Genomic DNA, 23,063 nt, shown 5'->3' with positions numbered 1-23,063 from the left:
CCTCATTGTATGAGTCGACTCATTTTCATGCAGAACGTAAAGGAAAAGAAAAACCCATGCATTTGAATACCACATCACATTACTACCGTGTCTCAAATCACAGATTTGTCTTTCACAAAGAGCAGAAGGCAAGGCTACCTCTTCTTTCCTATCAGGATTTGGGCAACTACACAAAAATTTCTTAGCCGCTAGACTAGTAATTTTTTATACCTGCAGCACGTAATACGCACAGAATCAGAAATTTACTCTTAGGAGGTCTACGAAAACTAACGAAGCCAAGCAAACCTACTAGTAGTCTGCTGAAGCCAGCCTGTGTAAAACACAGGGGGGTTTGTAAACAGATACAGTTGACTAACAGTGTTCCAAAACCTCGGCGTGGTGGTAATACTGCTGTTAAATACTGATTCTTCCACCTTTCATCTGCCAAACTAAAGGTATAGAACATCATGTCTTAAATCAGAAATCTTGAAAACTAAAACATTATATATTTAAAAATGTTTAGAGATACAGTGTTTAAACAAATTGAAAATCATGAGCTTTCAAAAATAAACACACATAAAACACATACACACACATATAAAGCGTATGAACTTCACAGGCTTCTGAACCGACATTCTTAAGGGTTTAAAGCTTAAAACCCAGGTAACTAGTTTTGAAGGGAGAAGCACAAGCCTCCTATCAGCTTGCTCAAGACACACAGCAATGGGGAAGGCATCCTGCAGCAAAGCTCCCTCTCCAGACTGGAATGTATCTCTAAACTCAGCTGTTGATCAGCCAAGTTCATTTTGCAGTTCAGACCTAAACTTAAACTTAAGTGAAGCTGGGACTAAATAGTTTAGAAGCAGGCTTGCCTTCTCGTCTCAAATACATAAGAAAAGCAAAGCTAGGGAAACAGCAAGCAGACTAAACACAACTAGCTACCTGAACAGGTCTTGTACTGCTGGAAGCAGGCCCCCAAAACATCCTTCTCCAAGTATCATGATGGATTTCATTTTTCATGTGTTACCTTAGGCAGAGGTCACTTTTTGCACAGAAATCACAAGAGGCATGTGATACAAAATCAAATGTACAGCCGCATGTGACATCTAGTTACTACTTTCCCTTCTCCCCATTTTCCCCCAAAATAAAAACCAGAAGCAAACGTTACCACTTCATGCATACACTGGAGATGCAATGTAACATATTTTAAAATAAGAAATTGTAACTGTACAAATTATTTTTGTCAAAAGACATTGGGCAGGAACAGAGAAGTAACTGTCATCACGTCAGACTACACTGCACTAGTAATGGAACAAACTAGTTTCTCCAAAAGAGGTATATACCACAAAGCCCGTGATCTATGCGGAAGGCATCTTCAGTTTTGTATCTACAGAAATCACAAGGTTTTTAGTGTTTTGAGTTTTTTTATTTAGATAGGCAATTCTAAAACCAACTTTAGAAGCAACATTAAACAGTGTTTAACATTCAATAGAACTGAAGACACTTTCCGACTGGAGTACTGGAAATAACTTCTAAGCAGGGTCCCACTGGACAAAAGCAGGGTCCCACTGGACAAAGACGGGTGTTGTCCTTCACCAATGAAGAGGTCACTTTATTTTTTTGTTTGTTTGTTTCTTTTAATAGCGAGTGAACTGCTGGGCAGAGGAGACCATGCTGCTCCAAGGGGCTCACAAGGTCTTGGCGCAGAAGGAAGACTCTGGCCCCTGCTGTTAAGAGCACTGCAAGAGCTCTTCAGCCAACACAGCATCCCGCTCCCTTCCCCCGTATGTCAGAAAAGGGGCCTTTTTCCACAAACATGGAGTTGACGCGATGTTTCAGCTAGCACAGTTATGTCACCTCCACAGTGTATTTTTTTCTCTGTACTTCCAGCTATGCCAGCAAAACTTTTAATGGTAAACAAGGCCTGGAAGCTGCGGTGAGAGACAGGGAGGGTAACTACGAGGAACGGGTGCCTCCAGGTACCAGCACTGCTAAGGGAGCCTTGAACCCAAACAAGCCCCCCTGCTCCCCAGCGTGGCTAGCCCGTGCTGTTTTGCTATTAGCATGCATGATTTTAGCCGAGGTATGATGAGATACGTTCCCAGACCGTCACCCTGCCCTCAGCAGCAGCTCTACCACAGCCTTACTGGCACCAGGAAAACAACTTTTTACTAGAACAGCTTGTTCCACCAAGGGCAGCGGGGACAGAGGAAAAGAGGAACATTCTACCAAAGCGCTTCTAAACCACCAGTATATTGCCTGTGTTCAAGCTAGGACGATTTTTCCAAAACAGCCTACCGGGAAGAGGATCCTTGAGAAATAGCTGCAGACTAGTTACGAGAGAGAGTTTCTAAGCTGTACTTGCAAAGACGAGTTACCTCTGTTAATTTTTCTTCTTTAAACACAGCCTCACACACCGCAGCTGCATAAGAATAGTGAAAGCAATTTTTTTTTTAAACCAGAACTCTACAATTCTCCACAGCAACGAAACTCCCTTTACTGCTACACCTTTTAATAATTCCTTGTCATTTCAGATGCTAACAGCTATCAATATTTCTACCTCTAATGCCCATAATAGCTCAGCTCAAGGAAGAAGGAAAAAAAGGTCTTTCCTTTTAGGAGAGGCACATGCACTCAAGCTCTCTCGCTCGCACGGCTCTCACACACACACCAGCTGCTAACGCTGCTGCACCATAATGGAGCTGTTCATACACGGATGAATACATCATTTGCTGCTTATAGATTCCACAGTATGGGATAGTCTACGCCAAGAAATGTATATAATATAAACACTGCCATATGCTTGTGAGTTTGTTTTTTTAAATAAGGGTTTCTGTTGCACTCTTCCTGGGTTCTGTATTTTTAGAAGCAAAAAACGACACCAGAATGCAAAAAAGCCTTCACGTTTCAGCGTTCTGAGACTGAGTTTTACTGTTGTCACTGAGGTTAAATATTAACAATTTGCTTGTCTAGCTTTCTCTAAAAATTACTGCAGGGACATTATTTTCTCTTAACCTGACGGGTAACATTGCAGAAACATTAATGCATAACCTTATGTCACTGCTATGATAAACACTTGGTACAACTAGAAAGGACAACTCCAAACACTGAACAATACCTAAGCCTAAACTAACCCAAAATACAAACACGTCTGCGTGGAGCATATGGCACCTGCAATAAAGTTGGCCTACTCGAACCCTGCTACACACATCAGCTTGACAGACCCGACTAAAAGCAACGTAGTCAGTCAGCAGAGCATCTCCTCCACTGCACAGCTGTGTGCCCACATACACGCTCCTCCCTGCCTGCCCCCTCCCCGCCACTACAAGAACAAGGCAGCAAAACAAACCCAGTATCCAACACCTGTGCAGCAAAACATGGCACTCGAGAGCTTTGCTTCCCAGCAGCGAAGAACAGAGCGAGGCGTTAGCTCTGCGCAAACCAACCATCGCTGCTGGGAGGAAAGACAGGCTTTAAGGATCCTGCCGCTCGCATTTCTCCACAGCTGCTCACTTTTGCATAGCGCAAGAATGCGACTTTTCTACCCCAAACTGTCCGTGAGCAGAGAACTTTGGCAAACCTGCTTCCACCACGTTCTTCCCCACGAAAGCGTTTTGCTGGAGCAGTGGAGCTCTACCTTAGTCCACCTGTGAGAATATCGCATCACAGGCTGATGGTATCTGCCCATACCCAGCCAGTTGCTCCACCTCAGCGCGTGCTCTGCACGTCTTTTATCAGGGACTCAAATAACTACAGTAGCCTAAACTGCAACACGGAACAAAACAGGTCCTTTTTCACTATTATGCATCACAGGGGAAAAATTTGCACGTTGGGTTCAAGCCTGAACAGGATGGGTATTTTCCCATTTTTTGGAGGCTTTGTCATCTCTACGTTACAACCACTCCTTTGGCATCATCACTCTTTACATAGGCAGTAAACCAAACCCTGACTTCCCTACCGCTCTGCATTTGAACTGGGGCTTTAGAAACACATCCAGCACTTTACAGAAAAATCTTCCTCACTTTGCTGTTAAATCCACTAAGTAAAGAATGGCTTCACTGCGCTTCTATGTATTTTACTGAGATTCCTTTCATGCTATATTTTAAAGGTATTAAAAAGGCTCGTGCTATGATTATGCACAGAAAGAAAATGCTGAGGACAATTTATGCAGTTCATTAAAAGCTTGTTTCCTGCTCTTCATGCTGCATCTTGCATTTGAAGTAGCAAATGTTTTTCTCCTAAAAAGCGGTGAGGGGATGCCTCTCTGTACAACATGGATTCAGATTCAGGAAAATTACGTGATCTGAGGAAACGTTCCCTTCTGTACCAAGTCAGGTACATCACAACAGTAGCATTTCTAGGCTTTCAAGTTGCTTGGTCTTACTAAAACGTGGAACTATAAAACACCTTCACCACCTCTCCCCCTCCAACTCTGCTCCCCCCCCCCCAAATCAAACCAAAAAACCCTTAAAAATTCCACATGCTCTGTTAATATCTGTTCTCGGGGGGGGGGGGGGGGGGGGGGGGGGGCTTCAGTTCTGGGCCAGTTCGCCTTAAGGGCTGCCCAGGAGCAACAGACTCGGGGCTCAGAAAATCCAGGCAAGCAAGGAACTGTGAACTGAAACTCCCCAGTAGCCTCCAAAACAACGTTCTGAGTATTATTTGTACAGGGCAGGCTTAGAAGCAGCTTACTGGAAAACCTGACATGGGTTCAGAGGATGTTTGAGCTTTCAGCAGGTAAACGCCAACAAGACATTGTTTCAGCCCTTCTTTCCCTTCATCAGTCGACTGGAATGCAGCCCCAACAATACTTGGATTCGCCTGTATCAACAGGACCAACAAAACAAACAAGTTATGAAACTTTAGATCTGGCCTTGAAAGCTATGAAACAAGGTGGAACAAAACCAAGCAGCACCATTCACTCAGGGCAGCTTTCCCTCAGGGAAACAGCCCCATCCTCAGTCTCTTCAGAAGAGACTGTTTTGTTCCATTTACCTTGCTTTAGACAGGAAAGAGCACTCTGGCCACATTTCATTTGTGCACAGTGTCACCCTCTTGTCATACTCAAATGATGGATACAACCCCATTTCCAAATTCTTCTGGGTGTACCTGGTTTGATTCGGCTTCAGGGAACAGAAATAGAGGGATTCCCAGACTGGTGTCCAACACTAACAACCCCTGCCGGGCTGACTCGCTAAACAGTGAGGCAAGCCTGGCAGGGAAGACAGCAGATCGCTCAGGTTGCATGTTACTCTGTCTGTACTAATGCATCAGCTACTAACGAAGATTAGGAAACTGTTTTCATTCAACGTACCTGCAATCATGCTAATAGTGAGCACATCTGAAAGCGAGTTGTACAACAATCAGGAATTCTTAGCATCCATAACAACAAAGTACTAAATTATCTATCTATCAAAAAAAAAAACAACAAAAAAAAAAAACCAGGATCTGCAGATACTTAAGAAGAACCCTACCAGCCTGAAGGAAGCAGCCTGCATCTTCAAAAAGCAGCTATTCATTTAAAGACCCTCTGCTCGTGACTGCCTAAGCAGAGCACATTTTTAATGAAGTCACAAGGAAAAGAGAGAGAGGCTCCACCACTGAGTTAAGGAGCAACAGCCTCATGCCTCACTGATGGCTGGGCACTAGCTGCAGCCATTAGTGAGAGAGGGTCCCAGACCATTGCACTCATCTCCCGCGTGGCTTTCCACGCATCTCCTCACAGCTGAGCTGCATCTGACAAATATCATGCTTCATCTAACAAAAAAGTAAACTGGTCCCCCATTCCCATCAGTTCTGCTTCTGTTCACAAGTTCCTGAGTACACCATCGACGCTGACAGGAGCCCTGTTGCCTGGGGACACTGCAAGCATCAGATCATCCGCACATTCCAGAAACGCGCCTAGAGAAGGCTACAGCTGCAACCCTGCAGCTCAGTTAGCAGCTTAAAAAAGAACATAAAAGTCTAGATTATACACAAAATAACGCATACTGAGTGACAGTTTATCCACATAATGGTTCTAGATAGAAGCTGATTATAATAGTCCATCATTCTCTAACAGCAAAACCAAAAACATACCCATTTTATCACACAATTGTTTCTTTAAGAATATTTTTGGAGGGCTGTGAAGAAGATGAGGGGACTGGAGCATCTCTCCTAGGAAGGAAGGCTGAGAGCTGGGAATCTTCACCCTGGAGAAGACTGAGAGGGGATCTGATCAATGTATACAAATATCTGAAGGGAGGGTGTCGAGAGGACGGGGCCAGCCTCTTCTCCGTGGTGCCCAGCAACAGGACAAGAGGCAACGGGCAGAAACTGAACCACGGGCGGTTCCGTCTGAACCTGAGGAAAAACTTCTTGACTGTGAGCATGACAGAGCACTAGAACAGGCTGCCCAGAGAGGTTGCAGAGTCTCCTTCGCTGAAGATTTCAAAACCCACCTGGACATGATCCTGTGCAACGCGCTCTAGACGACCCAGCTTGAGCAGGGGGATTGGACTAGATCATCTCCAGAGGTCCCTTCCAACCTCGGCCATTCTGTGACTCTGTGATTTTAACAATTGCCATGGCATCCAGTGACACATTAGTTCCTCAGTCATCACTCTTACTGCTCATCAGCATTTTAAAAAGAATGTAACAGTCATGTTTTATCACCCTATTTTGCCAACCTCTCCACCCTTCAGAACACGGAAACCCAAATGCTGAATGAGCTGCCCAGGACTAGCCAGCCCTAGAGCTGAAACTGAGATGCAGGATTTTCCTCAGTTACCTATCCAGCATCCTCCCCCTATGTCACATCCCTTTCACTAGCTATACATATTAAAAATATATACAGCATATGAGAAATATAGCATCTTCCAAGCAGATGGAAGAAGGCCTCATATCAAGCGATACCCTAAACCCTACAGTGTTCTGTATCATACTACCTCATCAGTCATTCACTGACATGACACAAATTGCTTTTGTTTTGTTAAAGGAAAAAAAAAAAGTCTTGTGTCAGCCACTTAACAGAGTAAAGGCTCTGATATATTTTAGCAAATTAATTCTGCAAGAGACACTCAGCCTCTCATTCCCATGCAGTATAACTCCAGCTCCTTATCAGGAATATGAACTTATCTTTTGTTGTTGAATAAAAGCATGTTTTTATGTGCTCACAGAGCACAAATCTCTGGGACTGAGGCAGATACCCCTACTGACCTGTGTCACCAAAAGAGAAGTACAAGAAGCACGGAGCTTTCTGGTAAGCGTAGCCTGTCCCCTGCAAGAGATTGATTTCTACTGCTCATGTTCACTCCTACTCCCTCTTAAATGGGCAATCAGACTTTAACACTGATCTTCAAGCATATAAAGGTTGCCTTCGAACTCACTATGCTGAAGTGCTCTGACGCAGCTTTACAGCCAAGAGCCTCACAGCATCCTAACTGACAAAGGCAAACACCAGTGCACATAATGGAGGAGAGGGAGAGCACAGAAAAGGCGAGTACAAATTTTGTTTCCATGTCTATCTCAAACGGTAGGTCAGGGGCACAGCTCTTTTACCGGTCTCACTGTACTCAGCCCTGAGCCTCAGCCCATTTTCCCAGCTTTCAGTGTCAAGCGCAGAATGTCTAAAACTTTGTTCTCAGCACCAGTAATCTCTTGTCCACTTTCCGGCGTACCGGATGTGCTCCACTGGCCTTGCCCCAGCCGCACCCTTGTTTGGTCGAGGTTGGAGGCTACTGCTCGGACCCGGCTCCCATGCGATCTACTGCCACCCAAGAAAATGGCTCTGTGACCTCTGAGACTTCAAGCATGTCCCTGGCCTTGGATCTAAGCCAAGCTTCAAGGCCAGTCAGCAGCACTAAGATTTACGCTGTATCCTCTCTTAGCATGCTGGCATATTAAAGCAATGCACTGATAATGCAGACCAGTAAATCACGTGAATAAAGGATCATGCAAAGAAAAAAAAGATGCTGGAAAACTCAACCTTCATCTCTTTGTTAAGCACTCCCAGTCTCCCCTCTCCCCACACACAGCGAGAGCAGGCAGTTTTAACTGGAGGGTAGTTCGGCTGTTAACAAAGCACTCCGTCTTCCAGCTCTTCCTCCCCAAACCTCAGGGTTCTGTCCTTTTGCAGTTTGTAATTTAAAGCCATTTCTTGGCTTCAAAGCTGCAGAGAAGCACCACTGTGAAAATACTTTGCTAGTGCCAAGCTTCTGTTTAGGATACACCACCATTTTTTCTTCCTGGAGGAGAGGGGAGCAGCTTGGTTGTTTGCTATGGGACTTAAGAGCAAAAAGTTTCTCTCTTCAGCATTTCTGAAATGCCCGTTAAAACTTCATAAAAACTAAAAGGCATTTAATAGGTACCTTAAGTAGCAGCGCTTCATGAAGCACCATGACTTCAGAAAAGCTACCTCCCCCATGCCGAGTGTGAAATTTACTTTACACAGGACGCCCCCCCCACCCCAACCCTCAAGCGAGTACTTGTATTCTTTAAAAACACAACTAGTTGAACAGTATTTAATCAAGGTCGGTACATTTGCTTGAATTTTGCTCTATGACAGCAACTACTACAGATCATTCTTTTTCATGCTCTTCCCTACAGCCCCCCCAGCCCATTCCTAGCCTTCACCTATTCAGCAGATTCACGCACAGGCAGACGCAACCTGCTTCCATTTTATACAGCTGGTTTTCCAGTGCAACAAAATACAGCCCCTTTACCTCTTCAAGTAAGGCTGTGAGCAATCGTAAAATCTGCTTTACACTAGGCTGGCTACAGGAGAAAAAGAAATAATAAGATAAGTCCACCAGGCAGAAGAAAATCACTTTCAGAGAGCTATTAACTTGTTGGACATGCAGAGATTTGACAGGGAGTTATTAAGACCTTGTTTTTCTAGTTTAAAAAAAAAAAGTTTAGGCTGAAAAGAGATAAGGGACACTGCACTGAACAAAATACACAAAACAAATCTATCCAGGATGTGTATGCAGGTACATTTGTTTCCTATAGTACGGTGTTAAAATCAACCTAAAACCGTGCCTGAAAAGGAGCGAAGGCATCATTAGTAGGACAAGACTACGAAAGAATTGTTGACGAAATCGACAGCCACCGATAAAAGTTACTGAACTCCATACCTCGACTGCGCAGCCATCGTGAAGTTTACAGTGCCAAAGGGCTCCTATCCATGAGCTCCTCACCCCAGCTGCCCACGCTCTACCCCCCCGCCAAAATCTTCTCTTCCATTTGCTGGGCGCTTTCCTGCCCGTTTCCTGCTTGCCGTGAATTTGCCACTCTAAAATGTCACTGAGCTCCTCATCCTCGGAGACCCAGTTTCCTGAGCCCGGACTCGCCAGTCGGGTATTGGATTACACTCAGTTTGATGGACATCCGGGCACCGGGGCCCTCCTCCGGCCCGGTGCATCCAAAGCGGCAGGGAGGTGACAGCAGCTCCTGGATTTGCAGCTCGAGGAGATCCAGCAGCTGCGGGTAAAAACTGAAGCCTTCCTGAAAGCTCGTGGGCCGGAGGGCAGCGCCACGCTGCAGCGTGCCGCTCCTTTATTCGCCTGCTGCTTTGTGGCGAGCCGGCCTCGCAGCAGCCCAGACCCCAGGTGCCCAGGCCGTCCACGCTACCCCTTTTTTAGCAAACTTTTCATGGTACAACCCGACCTCCTTAAATGGACATGTTGTTCTGTCAAGGCAAGAAAACTGAAGGATTGGATTAGCGACGCCTGCGCGCTGCCGCCGGAGCCTATCACGGCCGCAACGCGGAGCAGCCGCCGCCGCCGCCCACCGGGGCCCGCCGCCCACCGCCGCCGCGCCCGGGGGGGGGGGGGGGGGCACGGCGCGGCACGGCTGCCCGCCCCGCCGCAGGCCTCGCCCTGGCTGTTTCCGAAGAGAAACACGCACAACCGAGCCGCTTACGGACGGGGGCAACGGATCGCGTGGGCGATTCCCAAGATACATATAAAGCCCACATATAGATATATATCCCATCTGGAAGTACAGATGCAGCGAACGAAAACCTGAACAGACTGCCTTACTTAAGAGGGGAAGTTAAGAAACTTAATAATAATAATAATAAAACAATACAGGCAACTGGGTCCTAAAGCTGCTCACGGGTTCTGACCTGGGTTGGTAGGCTTATTCAGAAAGCAGCAATACCTGTCCTTTGCTCTGGGTGCTCCTTGACACGATTATAAAAGCAGAGGTCTCCTACAACTCTCTGCAGCCAGTAATGAACCAAGCAAAGCCACTTGTTCGGGATCCTTCCACCTTTCCTGGCAGGCTATGCATAGGTACCATTTCTGTCAACACTGCAAAGTTACCTTCTTCGTGTTTTGCTGTCAAAGTACTGGGCACATGCTGGGAGAACTGAATCTCTGTCTAGCCCATCCCTGGGGAAGGATAAACTAGAACAAAACAAAACAAAACGGCCATTACATAAAACTCCTACTAACAGGTTATAATTTTAGCAGGGTAGTTTTAAAATACTATAGCTAAACTATCAGGAAATGCTACTGTCAGATGATATCAGTTTCCATTCTACTCCTTTCATTCCGCTTATGACTCTCAAACCAGAATTTTTTTCCATTCCTTGTCTCTGCCCAAAAGGGAAAGTTTATAAATAGAAAACGTGAACAGTTGGCTCTTGTTAAAAAGTAAGGAGACAGTACCATTATTATATCACATGACCGTGGCCCCAACTGCTCATAAGTGACTGGTGATTTGAGGTGTCAGCTTGACAGCACTTTAATGGAGAGTATCTATTATGGTCTCGCCGGAAAAAAATTCTGTGAAATTGCTGCAAGCCATAAATGGAGGTAAAACCACTCTCACTTCTGAACACGAGTACAGTTTCACAACAATGAACAAATAAACAAACCCACAGGAGCTACAAGGCAAGAAGAAAAGTGGGGAGATGCAAGAAGCAGATATGCATCACTGGAAACTAACTGTAACAAGAATCATATTAAAAAAAAAACAAAACAAAACACCCTGCACCTAAGCTCTCCTGGGGGCAACGCATGCATTCCACACTTACGCAAACGCTCACTAAACCTGCATTTTTTCATTCAAAACTAAGCTCACAGAAGTTGCTATTTAGTAGAAGTTTCACACGCAAACAACATAGTGGCTTCAGGAGGCAGTGAGAGATGACTGCTGCAGAGGTTCTACGGCATGGAGGTATCAAGGTTAACTTGAACTTCTCATACAGCGCTTTTTAATAAGGCCATCTCCAGAGACCAATATCACCCTCATCAGTTCACGGACGGGGTGAACAAGAACGGTGACATGACTTGCCAGCCTCACCCAGCAGGCCAGCAGTGAAGCCAGGAAGAGGTTATAAGCATCCTGAATTGCAGTGGGACTTTGACAGTTCTGAAAGGGGCAAATTAACCCCCAACCTCAGAGTCACTAAGGCTGGTAACTAATACTAGACACTTTGCAGCAGCAGCATTTTTAAAATCAAAGCATGGTGGAAATATTAAAGCACTTCTTCAAGAGGAAAGCATAGCACCGCTCTTTTCCCTGCAAGCCCAACTCAGACTCTTAACTCCAATTACATTGATACCTGTGACCATTTACATATACAATTTTTTAGTGAGGTTTGCATGCATTTCACACGCAGCACACCCACATGGTTAAAAGGACCATTTTGTCTTTTTGCCCTCCTTGACTTTATGTGAAGAACAGCTCTATTCATCTTAAATCCAGGTTACGGAGTTTGCCCTTGTGAAAGCTCTCTGCCAGCCTCCGCCAGCGGTACCTCAAGTCAGTATTAGCCCGGGCTGATGTAGGGCCTCCTTCATCCCCGCTCCTGGAGGTGGGCCCAAAGCCATCAAACCGAGCACAGCAGTCTGCATGGCACAGCTCTTTTGAGCCAGCTGGAGTGGCATAACGTAGGGGAGATGAACCCCCAGTTCTGCTGCTAGTCAACCAGAAGGTCATTCCATGACTCCCCTCTGCTCCGAGTATACGGTAAACGGCCATCTGGCTGGAGACCCAACTGGAGTTAGCAATGCCAGGAGAACCTCTCAAAGGCCAGAAAACAAGAGTGAAACATCTGCTATTCACTTTCTTGCATGAACTACAATTCTTCTGCAAGATACTATAGAAAACCAAGGTGGATAATTCCTGGCCCTGTGTTCTTGCTGTTGTCTTCAACTGTCTCATAGTCTGGAGGCAGCTGTTCAGGTGTTTTTGTTTTGTTGAAGCTGAACTAACTGATTATCTAACCAAGGGAAGAAACTGAAACAACTTCAGACAAGACAACCCCAAGGAAAAGGACTCGACCTCCAAACCTGATGCAGAAACACTACGCAGGTTCAAGATGAGCAAGCCCTTGTTATTATGTGAACAGCTCAAGCAGGAGGATTTCCCCAGCTCACAGTCAGAAAAAATATTGCTATGGAGACTATCAGTGCTGGAGCTGGGTTCACAAATGGCTAAATCTTCTCAGGTGAAGCATTGCCTCCTTTCACCAATCCTAAAAAACGGCTCAGTCCCCAGACGGGTACCTCAGCCCCCGGACTATTGCTGGTCTCTCTCCTACTCAGGAGTCCCATTCTGCCAAGTAGCTAGATAGCAATAAAGGGAGGAAGACAGACTGAGGGCAGCCATGCTATCACTTGAAGCACAAGAAACTGAAACTTAAACCCTTAACAAGCCAGGGTAAAAACTTCAGAATTTATCTCCTCTATCTTTGGCAAATACTTTGGGCCACTTAGCCATGGCCTTCCTGTGGCAACCATCCAATTCTTAATATTTCAAAAGCTTTAATGGAAATAAAATATAAATTGACAACAGGCCTTCAATTTTTTTTTCTCTCTCTCCCCCCCCCCCCCCCCCCCCCCGCTTTTCTTTTATTTGTCAAAACAGAATCCTAACAGGCGTGAGGGATCTCCAGAGGTCATTTAACTCAGCCTCCCTATTCAAAGCCCAGCCAGCTAGATCTAGTTGTACCAAGCCTCGTCCAGGGAAGTCTGAGCATCTCCAAGGATGAAGATTCCACAACCTTTCTGGGTACCTGCCTCTAATATTTAACTGGAATTTCCTGTGTTGCCTGTTGCTGCCTAATTCTCACCTCTGAGAAGAGTCTGCTTCTGTCTTCTCTGTACTCCCCATCAGGTAGCTGTAGACAAGAATAAGATCCCTCCTGGCCTTCTCTTCCCCAGGCTGAACAAACCCAGCTCCCTCAGCCTCTCCTCTACGTCATGTACTCCAGCCCCTGACCATCCTGGTGGCCCTGCACTGGACTTGCTCTAGTATGTCAGCATCTTTTTCGTACTGGGGAGCCCAAACTGGATCCAGTACTCCAAGCGTGGCCTCACCAGTGCCCAACAGCAGGGAAGAACCCCTTCCCGTGCTCCGCTAGTGGCCCTCCTGCTAATACAGCCCAGGCTACGCTCTGCTACAAGGGTACCCTACTGACTCCAGTCTGTCTTGTCCACCGGGACATTCTCCCTGCCTTACCCACACAGCAAAGTCAGGATTCTGCCTCATTTGCAGTGCTGTACGTTACCGATAAGTAAGTTGGACTAAATGCAGCTTTCAAAAGGTATGTCTCTTTCTTCTAAGGGCTTAATCACAAGCATTTTAAGTTACAACTGAAAAAAAAAATTCCCACATCTTCTCTCAAGCTTATCCATTGCTTCAAGGAACTTCATTCTTCTCCCTAAGAAAAGCTATGGAAAAATGAGACAGCTTCAGAGAAGAGACTATTTAACTGCTGCTAGGAAGTTATTTCTAAATATAACCAAAAGCACTGACAATTAAACATACCCTTATCAACACCAAAACTGCATATGCAGCCAACATTCTGGAGGGGCTTTCCAGGAACATTCCAGGAACATTCTGGAGGAAAGAACCTGCTAACAGGTGTTTTTCACGGCTGCTTTAACACACAAATTCAGACTATTCTCCATATCTTACAAGAAATTTTGCACTTGAAACAAAGTTGCCACACGTTGGGAAAATAGCGAAATATTCCCATTGTACGAGTAGGTAAGCGTATGCAGAAACGGTCAAGTTACTTCATGTCTACCCTAAGGAAATCCTGTGACAGAGATGGCATTGAACACTTCTCCCTCCAAGACTTCGACCACTTTTCCCCTCAGTCAAGGCAACGCTAGCTACTTTAGGCTTCTAAAGCACCTAAGGAAATATCAACCTGTGACCAAAAGCCAGATCATCTACTCGAATAAAAATGACCTAGGACCGTAGCCTGCAGCCCAGTGTAGGTTTCCAGATATGTGATATAAGCTAGGAGACATAGCTTTTAAGTAGTTGGTGAAAGAAAAATCATTAAGGAACAACATCAGTTTCCCTCCCGTGAGATCAGTTTCATATTTTCTGAAGACCGGCCTGGGTGCTTCAGGCTGGTACGAAGAGAATCTAACAGAGCACTCTGGGACATCTTCAACCATTTGCCCACACTTAAACAGGCTGAAGCCTGCCTTGTTCAAGCAACTTTTAGATTTTGTATACATATAAACACATTTTTTCCCTCGTTTCCACTACTGAACAAAGCTATCGTCTGTACAAACTGCACAGGTACTGCTTAGGAAACTGTGAGAAGTATGATTTGTCTTCTTCTAGCTGGCAGCAGGTTCCTTTGCTAGATGGGGGGGGGGGCATACATGACATTTAATATCATGGCATTTAAGAGGCTGTACAGTGAAAACAGTAAGCCAGCTTACACAAACACGTTTGATATATGCAGCAGTCTTGCATTTGCTATGAGGTTTAAACACACATTTTCCCTTAACAACTCACAACTTTAATAAGATATTGCACTGCATGCACAGTCAAGTAGTAACGTGAGAAGCCAGTCTTTTGAAACAGATATTGAATACAGTTAATTTTTTTATTTGAAAATTTCAAGGCCGACAAGCAGTAAGAAAAGACCATTACCTCCTTCTTAGAACGTGAGAAAGGGAAAACACAGTAAACACAACGCAGAACCCCCTAACGTACCCATGCAATACACGCAGGTTTTTCTCTGTCTTAAGAACACCCATATATGGGGAGGAGCAGGTTCTCTACGTCATACGAACGCTTGCCCTGGTGGGAAGAATTTGCAAAGTGGAAGCAAAGGTAAAAAAAGATCAAGAGAAACCATCCACTTTCCTTACGTCCGCCCTTCCATGACTACGTTCTGTCACTTTTGATCATGAAATGCATTTTGCCCCCCGGATTAAAAAATTAATTTGACCTACTGTCAATTTAATTGCTCTTATTTCTTACAGTACAATAGACACTATTCTTGTCCAGGGGTAAAAAAGTCAAGGAAAATGGACAAACAAGTTACAGGCACAGCTGCTTTCTCTTTTAAGACCTTTTCAACTGTTGGCACAAGTTTTCTTAATCCAAATAGCTCAGAATGAAGTCTTCCACAGAGGGTACCTACCTGAAGATTGAACAGAATTCACTTCAGCTCTTTCAGGCATAACAACGGGTGATAAAAAAAATATATACACTTCCCACAACAGCTGAGCTTTTTCCAGGAAAAGAGATCAGAACAGTATGTTTTGTTTGCATCAAACCGTTCGAGTGGGTCTGCCCCCCGCCCCCAGCCCTGAAAAGCACTTGTTCAAGTGTTTCTGGATTCCAGTATTGTGAAAAGGGATTGATGTTTAACAGGGTGTTGGCCTTTATGGCAAGGCCTTCCTTGTTGATCCAAGGTACAGGAGGCTGTGCCAAGGCGAGGCACCTGCACTGAAAGCACAGAGGCTTTCAGGGAGAACAAGGACTGTGAGGAAACGGGGCAGAACGGGAGATCCTTCCAATGCACCGTAACCTCTCAGTTTCAACGTTGCTCCCAAGCGTCTGTGTAACCCTCTGGTAAAGGAAAAGAGAGGTCTGACTCCCCTCCACGCTGCCAGGCGTGAACCGCCTACCATCAATCTCTTCAAAGCACATAGCAAAGATCACTGCTGAGGATCTGAAGAGGTAACAATCCTGCAGATAAATCACAAGGACGACCAGATAATACTGTAGCACAGCAATACCATTTGGCTTGTTTTTTTTTTTTAACCTGACTTGCACACCCCTTACACACACCCTGTGATGAAGAGGATGCTATTGTTTTTGCAAAGATGAGCACTTAAATTTTAAGAAACGTTCACATCACTGATACTGAGGCAGTCACGATCCAGTCTTTCAATACATGACCACAAACCATTTGGATCCCTTTGTTAGTTCTCAGGACAAACCTATCCTGGGAATGAAACACTGCTTGACCAAGAAAGGGAGCCAGCGTTCATACAAGCTCTTTGGACCTTGTTTCCTCTTCCTCCTCATTTTCCACAATTTCTGTTTCTTCCAACTCTCTCTCAAGGCTGTTTTTGAGCTCTAAGAACTTCAGCCTCCATTGCTCGGAGTCCTGCTTCCTGAAACCTCTACCCCACTCCCTTCACTGCACAGCTCTGCCGGGCTCCCTGCAGCAGTCACAGCAAAGGGGGTCCCGGACCCAGCCTTCTCAGAGCCCCTGCCCGCCCACCTAGAGTCTCAGGGCAATGGAAAGCATTGCCACACTGCTGGGGACTCCTGCAGCAGCAATGCTACGCTACAGACCCCCATACATCTGGGGCTGTGCCTGACAGAAAGGCCAAATATTTCCTGGCAACATCCAAGTAACAAACTCAGCAGAGGTCATTACTTTCTACTCCTCATCTCTGAGTCTGTGCACCTACTTGCTTGAGAACTTCCGGCTTCTAGGAGCCCTGCCATATTAACTGGATATCATTTAGTGGTGGTGCTGGCAGAGAAGTCAAGGGATGGTTAAGGCAAGCACCCTGACAAATGGTGCATTTGTCACTAAATTCTTACGTTAACCTTAAACTACATACATTTTTGTGTTTTACAGGACAATCCTTGAGCTATCCAGAGTCTGATCTGCTGAAGCGCTTATCGCTCACTGGCACACCTAAAAATCCACAGACCTTGAGCATACATACTATACAGTGCTGAGTACTCTTAGAGAAAGATATTTACTTGTCTCAAATCAGATACCTAAAACTAGTCGAGACTTCTGACCAATACCATCTCAACTCTATGCCTACAAAGTAGGGCTACTCATCTCCCAAGAAAGAAATGGAGACCAAAGGTACCAAGTACAACTGAAGACACACACATTTTATAATCAGCACTGTAGGAAAGCACAGAGAAAATTCTGCCTTCACAGCAGAGTTTGAAAAGTGCTCACTTCCTACTGCAATAGGAAGTCACATGCAAGAAAACTAAGCACTCCATGGCTACTGAATTGAGCTATAATTTATATTCAATAGGAGAGACTTAAAAAAATCAAGATGAAAAACCTCATGCCATGTTCCTTCCTTTTTCTTTACAACTACAAGTTTATTCTCAGTAGTGTGTATAATCCTCAAAACATGCTCAGAAGTATGCCAAGAATAGTACCACTCTTGACACTTAGGAAGACGTACTATAGCTACAAACCATCTTTATAGATTAATACGCATTTCGGTAATGCTGGAATAATGGTATTCTTTACCTAATGCTCTCCTCCCTTGCCCTAATGCGTGTCACGCTGAATTTGGATGACGTGAATTCAAATAATTAAGTGTACAAATACCATCCTTTAAAAAGATAAACAGAGTTGTCATTACATCATGCAACACATATCCCCTGAAAACAGCTTTTAAGTAAAATCAGTATTCAAATAATCTGAAACATTAGGAGAAAAAAAAAAAAGCAGCACAGGTGGAGAGTATCAAAGTCTGACTAACTCCTGGAACAGAGGAAAAACACTGTTCAGAATCGAAGCAGGAAAGGACTGGGAGAGGCAGGACACTAGGACAAGACTTCCCGTAATACTACTCCCATGGGAATATAATGCACTACTGCTGAATTGCAGGGCTTTTTTTTTTTTTTTCTACTTTCCTAGGGTTTCTTTGGGGAAAAAGAAGGGCAAAGAACACAGCGTCACGTGTGAAAACTGCATCTCAAGCATGCTGAATACGTAACATGGATCTTTTAAAAGAAAAGACGACAAAACATGCTCTATATCAAAAGTTTAAGTAAATACGGAAGTATTCAGGGCAGATAACACACTAAACAACATTTTCTTACTGCTTCTAGATCGTCTCAAAAAGCCCACTGATCACATTTAAGTGCTTAGTGGGATCTTCCAAAGATCCCACTCCAAAGAGACAAATAAATAATAATTCCTGAACTGCGCTGGCATCCACTCTCCATTTTATAGGGAGCAGAAGTGCAGAGCGCTGAACACCCCACCCAGACTGAAGGCTCCAAATTCCTATGCCGCAGGAGTTCCACTTTTAAAAACATCGTGACAACGGCATTTGCTTCAACTTTCAAACAGGCAACGATGGTATGGCCAAGGGGCCCAGTGCTTCAGGCCTCTGGCTCACTAGCTGCCTACAACAAAAAACAACTGTCCGTTTTTTTTGGACCATTTGATGAAAACTGATAAGTTCCTGTGGAACACTTTGACTCTAAGAAATTAGTGCTTCCCCTAAGAAAAACTTTCTGTCAGAATATATCCTGTCAGCTGTAGACTCACTCCCTTACATCTGTTTTCAAGATTAGCAGACCATAGCTTTTCCCACTTGTTTTTTAAGTCATTGCTCAGGGATACAATATTCCCCTTTTTCAGGTTGTTGTCTTTGAAAGAAGTATTTCAAATGACAGAAGTAGGCTCTCCTTAGGTAAACTGCAAACAAAACAAATAAATAAAACAGGCTTCTCATATACCTCAGTTCACCAGAGGTTCGGAAATGCACTCATGGGGTGGAGTGGATTACCAAAGCAATCCTTCTTAAAAACTTCACAGGAAAGGCCTCCTACAGGTGACCATAATTCAAACTATATTTAAGTTACATATGAGAATTTTAATTTCAGAAGAGCCATTCTTATCTACCTATGCACTGAATGAGAACAGATTTAGACAGAGAGGGAGTTTGTGATTAAACATTACATAAAAATGCAAATGCAGCAGAACAGCGAACGAAGCTGTGCAGGCAGCCTAGATCCATCATTTCCCCATTTTGCACTCCAAAATCTGCCAGACTACTGACCTTAGGCATAAGTGCTAAAACACAGGACGTGGGTACATTAGGTGTATTTTACACATACAGCATCACCTCACCTGGCCATTTACCTAACCATATCTGTAGATGCTGGCCAAAATGAAGTTGATGCTTATGGGGAAAAAAAGCCTCAGAACAGTATTTCTTGACTCACCAACAACAACGCATCCAAGTGCCAGCTCCTAAGTGCCAAACTATTCAGTTTGCCTGTCCACAGATTTCAAAAGTTACCAGGTGGTATTTTATCTTCAGGCTAGTTATCCATTCAGCTTTTTCCTCCTGAAGCATCTGGAGTTTTTCCACACATTTTCTCCAAAGAAATTCAGGAAGCCACTCCTTAAATTATTCATTTTTCACCTGCTATGAAGCTCCTGGGCCTTTTCTGTTGTAAGATGAAAGTGGGGGGTACCTCTATATAAGTATTGAAGAGATGTTTGCACATTCTGGTTTTTCAGAAGTGCTGAATAACTAGGAGTGGGCAAGGGAGACACAAAAAGTCCCCCAAACTCCTCAGATGGCTAGCAATTGGTAGCTAGTTTTTGTTGCAAGAATCCAAGAGATGCGTGTCATGGTTTTGTTCAAATGGGCAAACAACATCCCTTGCTCAGGAAAAAAAAGTAATCTGTCATTACACTAATAAAAATAATAAAAGTAAGATAATTTATTAAGTTTGTGGGACAAATCCCAGGAGCTTACATTTTCTTTAAAAAAAGTTTAAGAAAGCAGAGAGGACAAACAAAGAAGGAATAGATACCAAGCTCCATTAAATGCTCATTAGATTAAATACATGGGATGCTAGCTTTCCTCAAGTATCATACTTGCTGTAAAAGAAATTGTGAATTTGTTTCTATCTAAAAATAGGTCAAATCCATGCCCCTACCAACCCTTTCAAAACAGCTCATTAAACTGTACCACTTTTTTTTTTTTTTTAAATAGACACACACCCTTACTTTCAGTTCAAGAGTCACTACTGTCTTTTAATTAAAATGTGCTGTCCTAGCTCTGTTGACAAGAAATTCATCTTACCACCACCATTTATTACCCCTGATGAGTCCTTTGCATTTGGAGGTGAAAAGGGTCAAATGAGTATTGTGATTTCAGGCATCTGAAGCAGCAGAGGGTAGCCTTTTCATTTGCAAAGGGGTCTTCTGCACCAGCTCGGAAGGCATGGGTGCCATTCCCTAAAGGCTCCACCACCCCACACTCACAGAACAATTGCTAAACTTTCAGCCCAGCAAGTCTGCCCTGCTGTCAACACCCTTTTCCCTTGCACCTCCCTCACCACCTCTCCAGTAAACCAGAAGCCACCTACCTCGGAAGAGACTGATCCTGAAAGGAGTTGCTAATGTTCTGGCAGACCCAAACCCTTTGCAAACCCGTCTAGGGCTTGTCATTCTTGTATCTTCCTCCCCAGCTAGCTAAGGAACAACTACGAACATCGCTACTGTAAATCACAAGTTACAAATGTAAAACATGGCATTTCATAGGTTCCATATATTAAGAAGATTGATTAACCTTGTTCCCTAACTCCTGCCGCCAAAGTACAGCTGGTAAACAGACAAAATAAAGAAACTCATACATGCAGGCATACACGACAAACCAGTTTAACAAGGTAAATAAAGTTGCGTGCTGTGAGCAGCAGCAAGAGTCTAGGGAAGGCTGAGGTAGCAAAACTCATTATTGACCTCGATTCAGCAAAGCACTTCTCAGCAGGCTTGCTTTACCGCACCTTCTTAAGCTTAGCACTTTCCAGAACCAGAGCTCACTGCCAGCAGCACATCTTTGCTGGGCAAACCATGAAAAGCACTCAGGCTTCCCCAGGTCTAAACCACACCGCATCGCTACAGTGAGGCTACAGAACCCAGCTGGGCAAAGGAAAGAAATTGAGAACTGCACTGAAGCAGGCGGGGGGGGGAAGAAGAGGGAAAATAACCAAAGGGTCATTTTGACTTGAATTACAGCAGACTAAGATGGATGCAGCTGGTTATGAAAGAAAAAAAAAAATTATTCTGCTCTACAGGTACTAAGAAACAAATGCTTCTGAAAAGGGAGAGGGAAAATGCGTCGTTCTTCAATATTTAAATTAAAGGAAACAGATTTAAAAAAGAAAACACCTTCTCCCACAAACCAGACTGCACTAGAGGCTGCACCCTACTAGCTTTTGGCAACTGTCAGCAGGAATTTCTATCATCTTCCTTGGCATTACTCACTTATCACTCCTAATGCCTTAAAATTTTCCATAACCACTGTGAACTTTCACAAACAGTTAAAATCAACACAGAGAAGTTTATAGTCCTTGTTGGCTTTGGCGCTGGAGCTGTCAGAAACCACACTGTGAAGAGTGTTAAATATCCTGATTTATATTCCAATGGAATCAAGATAACATCTATGTACAGAACACAATGTACCCTTCAGATTCACTACAGCTGTCAGATTCATTTTGCAGTGATATCCAATCCCTAGATGAGGCAGAGAGGTATGTAGGACAGTGAGCAAGTAAATCCCCATGATTTTGGTTTGCTTTTCGATCAGGCTGCTCTGCATTATATTCCAGCCAGAATCCATCCAGAAAACGTATTTTTATAAAGAACAATTCTCTGCAGATAGACTGCCAACATAGTAATAATAATAAAAAAGATAAAGTTAGATTTATTTTAGAGGATGACAGCAGAGGAAGGGCAGTAATGTGGTTTGGACGCCTTTGGAAGATCTAGATTTAAACCTCTGCCTACTCGCTCCTTCCTCCTTATGTAACTGTGCAGAGATCATCATCCTTCTGTGCCTCAGGTTGGAAAGAACACTGACCTGTGCTGTGAGGATAAAGCATACTGGCAGCTGCAGGGAACCAGATGAAAGAGTAATGCCAATTACAGAGAAATGACGGGGGGTGGGGGGGGTGGGGGAATCAGTTTTGCAAATGAGACTGCTCTAAGGCAAAACTCTCTTGCTTCTTGGACTTCCCATGATGCATACCTGCAAGATGCAGACCCCCAGTCAGGACTGCCTTTTTGAACTCACGATGTGTTATAGGGCAGAAACAAAGCGCTTATTCTAACGACTTGGTTCGTCTCATGCAGATCACTGCGATGGCAACACTGCCCCCTACCACAGCTAGGCTACGGATGGAAAAGGTTGCAGAACAATCAAGCTCGCTCACTAGTTAGAAGAGATCAAAACATAACATACTACTGTAAGCTAGCGCACAAACTTCATCTGATGCCTGTAGTTTCCACAGGACAAGGGGCCAATCTCATCAGTGAGGGTCCCATCAAGACCCAGTGTAAACACTGTTCACTTCACAACGGAATGAAGTTACAGAGGGCATCAACTCTTTCGTAAAAGACAGCATACTAGATTTGAAACCCTATCTCCCTCCCCTCAGTCATGATTCTTGAAATCGTCTAAGAATCAGTCACAGAACCCGGCAAGCCAGCATTACACCAAAGTAACTCCTACCCATTGGTGGTGCTCTGGTTGACTGTAGATGCCATTGCGATGCTTCCATTTAAGTCAGCTCATCTGGAAGAGAAAAAAATAGATATTCAACATCTCTCTTTTACAAAAAACAGCACATTATACCCTGCAGCTGCCACCCAAGCCTTGCTTTAACAGTCAAAAACCAACTCAGGACATCCTTCCTCAGAGACTGAAGGGAGAGAGAAAAGGAAGAGTCAAATAAGCAAATCTGAAATATCTGCTGTATTCAAAGCAAGCAAATCATTACAGTCACGTCTAAAACATTTGTTACCATGAACAGAAAATGAAATCTAAATGTTTGTTGCCTGTCTGTGTGCACACGTTGCACAGAGGTTTGGATGTTATATCTGAAATCTCCATTTTAAATTAATTTTGCACAACTACTTTGCACCCCAACATTAAAACGTACACAATACGCACCCCCCACAACCTCCCATAGATATTTGCAAAGTTTTCTGAATCCCTCAAGTCTTCTCAGCAGTCCAAATCGTTTTTCAATTACGTTCAGAATAACGGTGTGAAATACCATGCAACAGCAGGGTTAGAGGTAACCTGAAA

At 44.2% G+C, this 23,063-nt stretch overlaps 1 protein-coding gene across 7 annotated transcripts in view; it reads right to left on the bottom strand.

The window, feature by feature from the left end:
* AFF1 (ALF transcription elongation factor 1) overlaps positions 1 to 23,063 on the bottom strand; it is a 146,610-nt gene that overhangs the window by 98,931 nt on the left and 24,616 nt on the right. For 3 of the 7 annotated variants that reach the window (XM_009676527.2, XM_068941447.1, XM_068941448.1), the window contains one exon: positions 22,485 to 22,547. In XM_009676527.2, the coding sequence (XP_009674822.2) occupies positions 22,485 to 22,519 (35 nt within the window). In that variant the 5' untranslated portion in view covers positions 22,520 to 22,547. Of the gene's footprint in view, positions 1 to 9,092; positions 9,633 to 10,283; positions 10,368 to 22,484; positions 22,548 to 23,063 lie in introns of those variants that run through there. The other 4 variants (XM_068941445.1, XM_068941446.1, XM_009676528.2 and 1 more) reach the window with 2 other exon arrangements.

This window comes from Struthio camelus, chromosome 4, assembly GCF_040807025.1.
Source record: "Struthio camelus isolate bStrCam1 chromosome 4, bStrCam1.hap1, whole genome shotgun sequence".
Taxonomy (NCBI): Eukaryota; Metazoa; Chordata; class Aves; order Struthioniformes; family Struthionidae; genus Struthio; species Struthio camelus.
The sequence above is the reverse complement of the archived record's forward strand: the minus strand, read 5'-3'. Positions and strand labels throughout refer to the sequence as shown.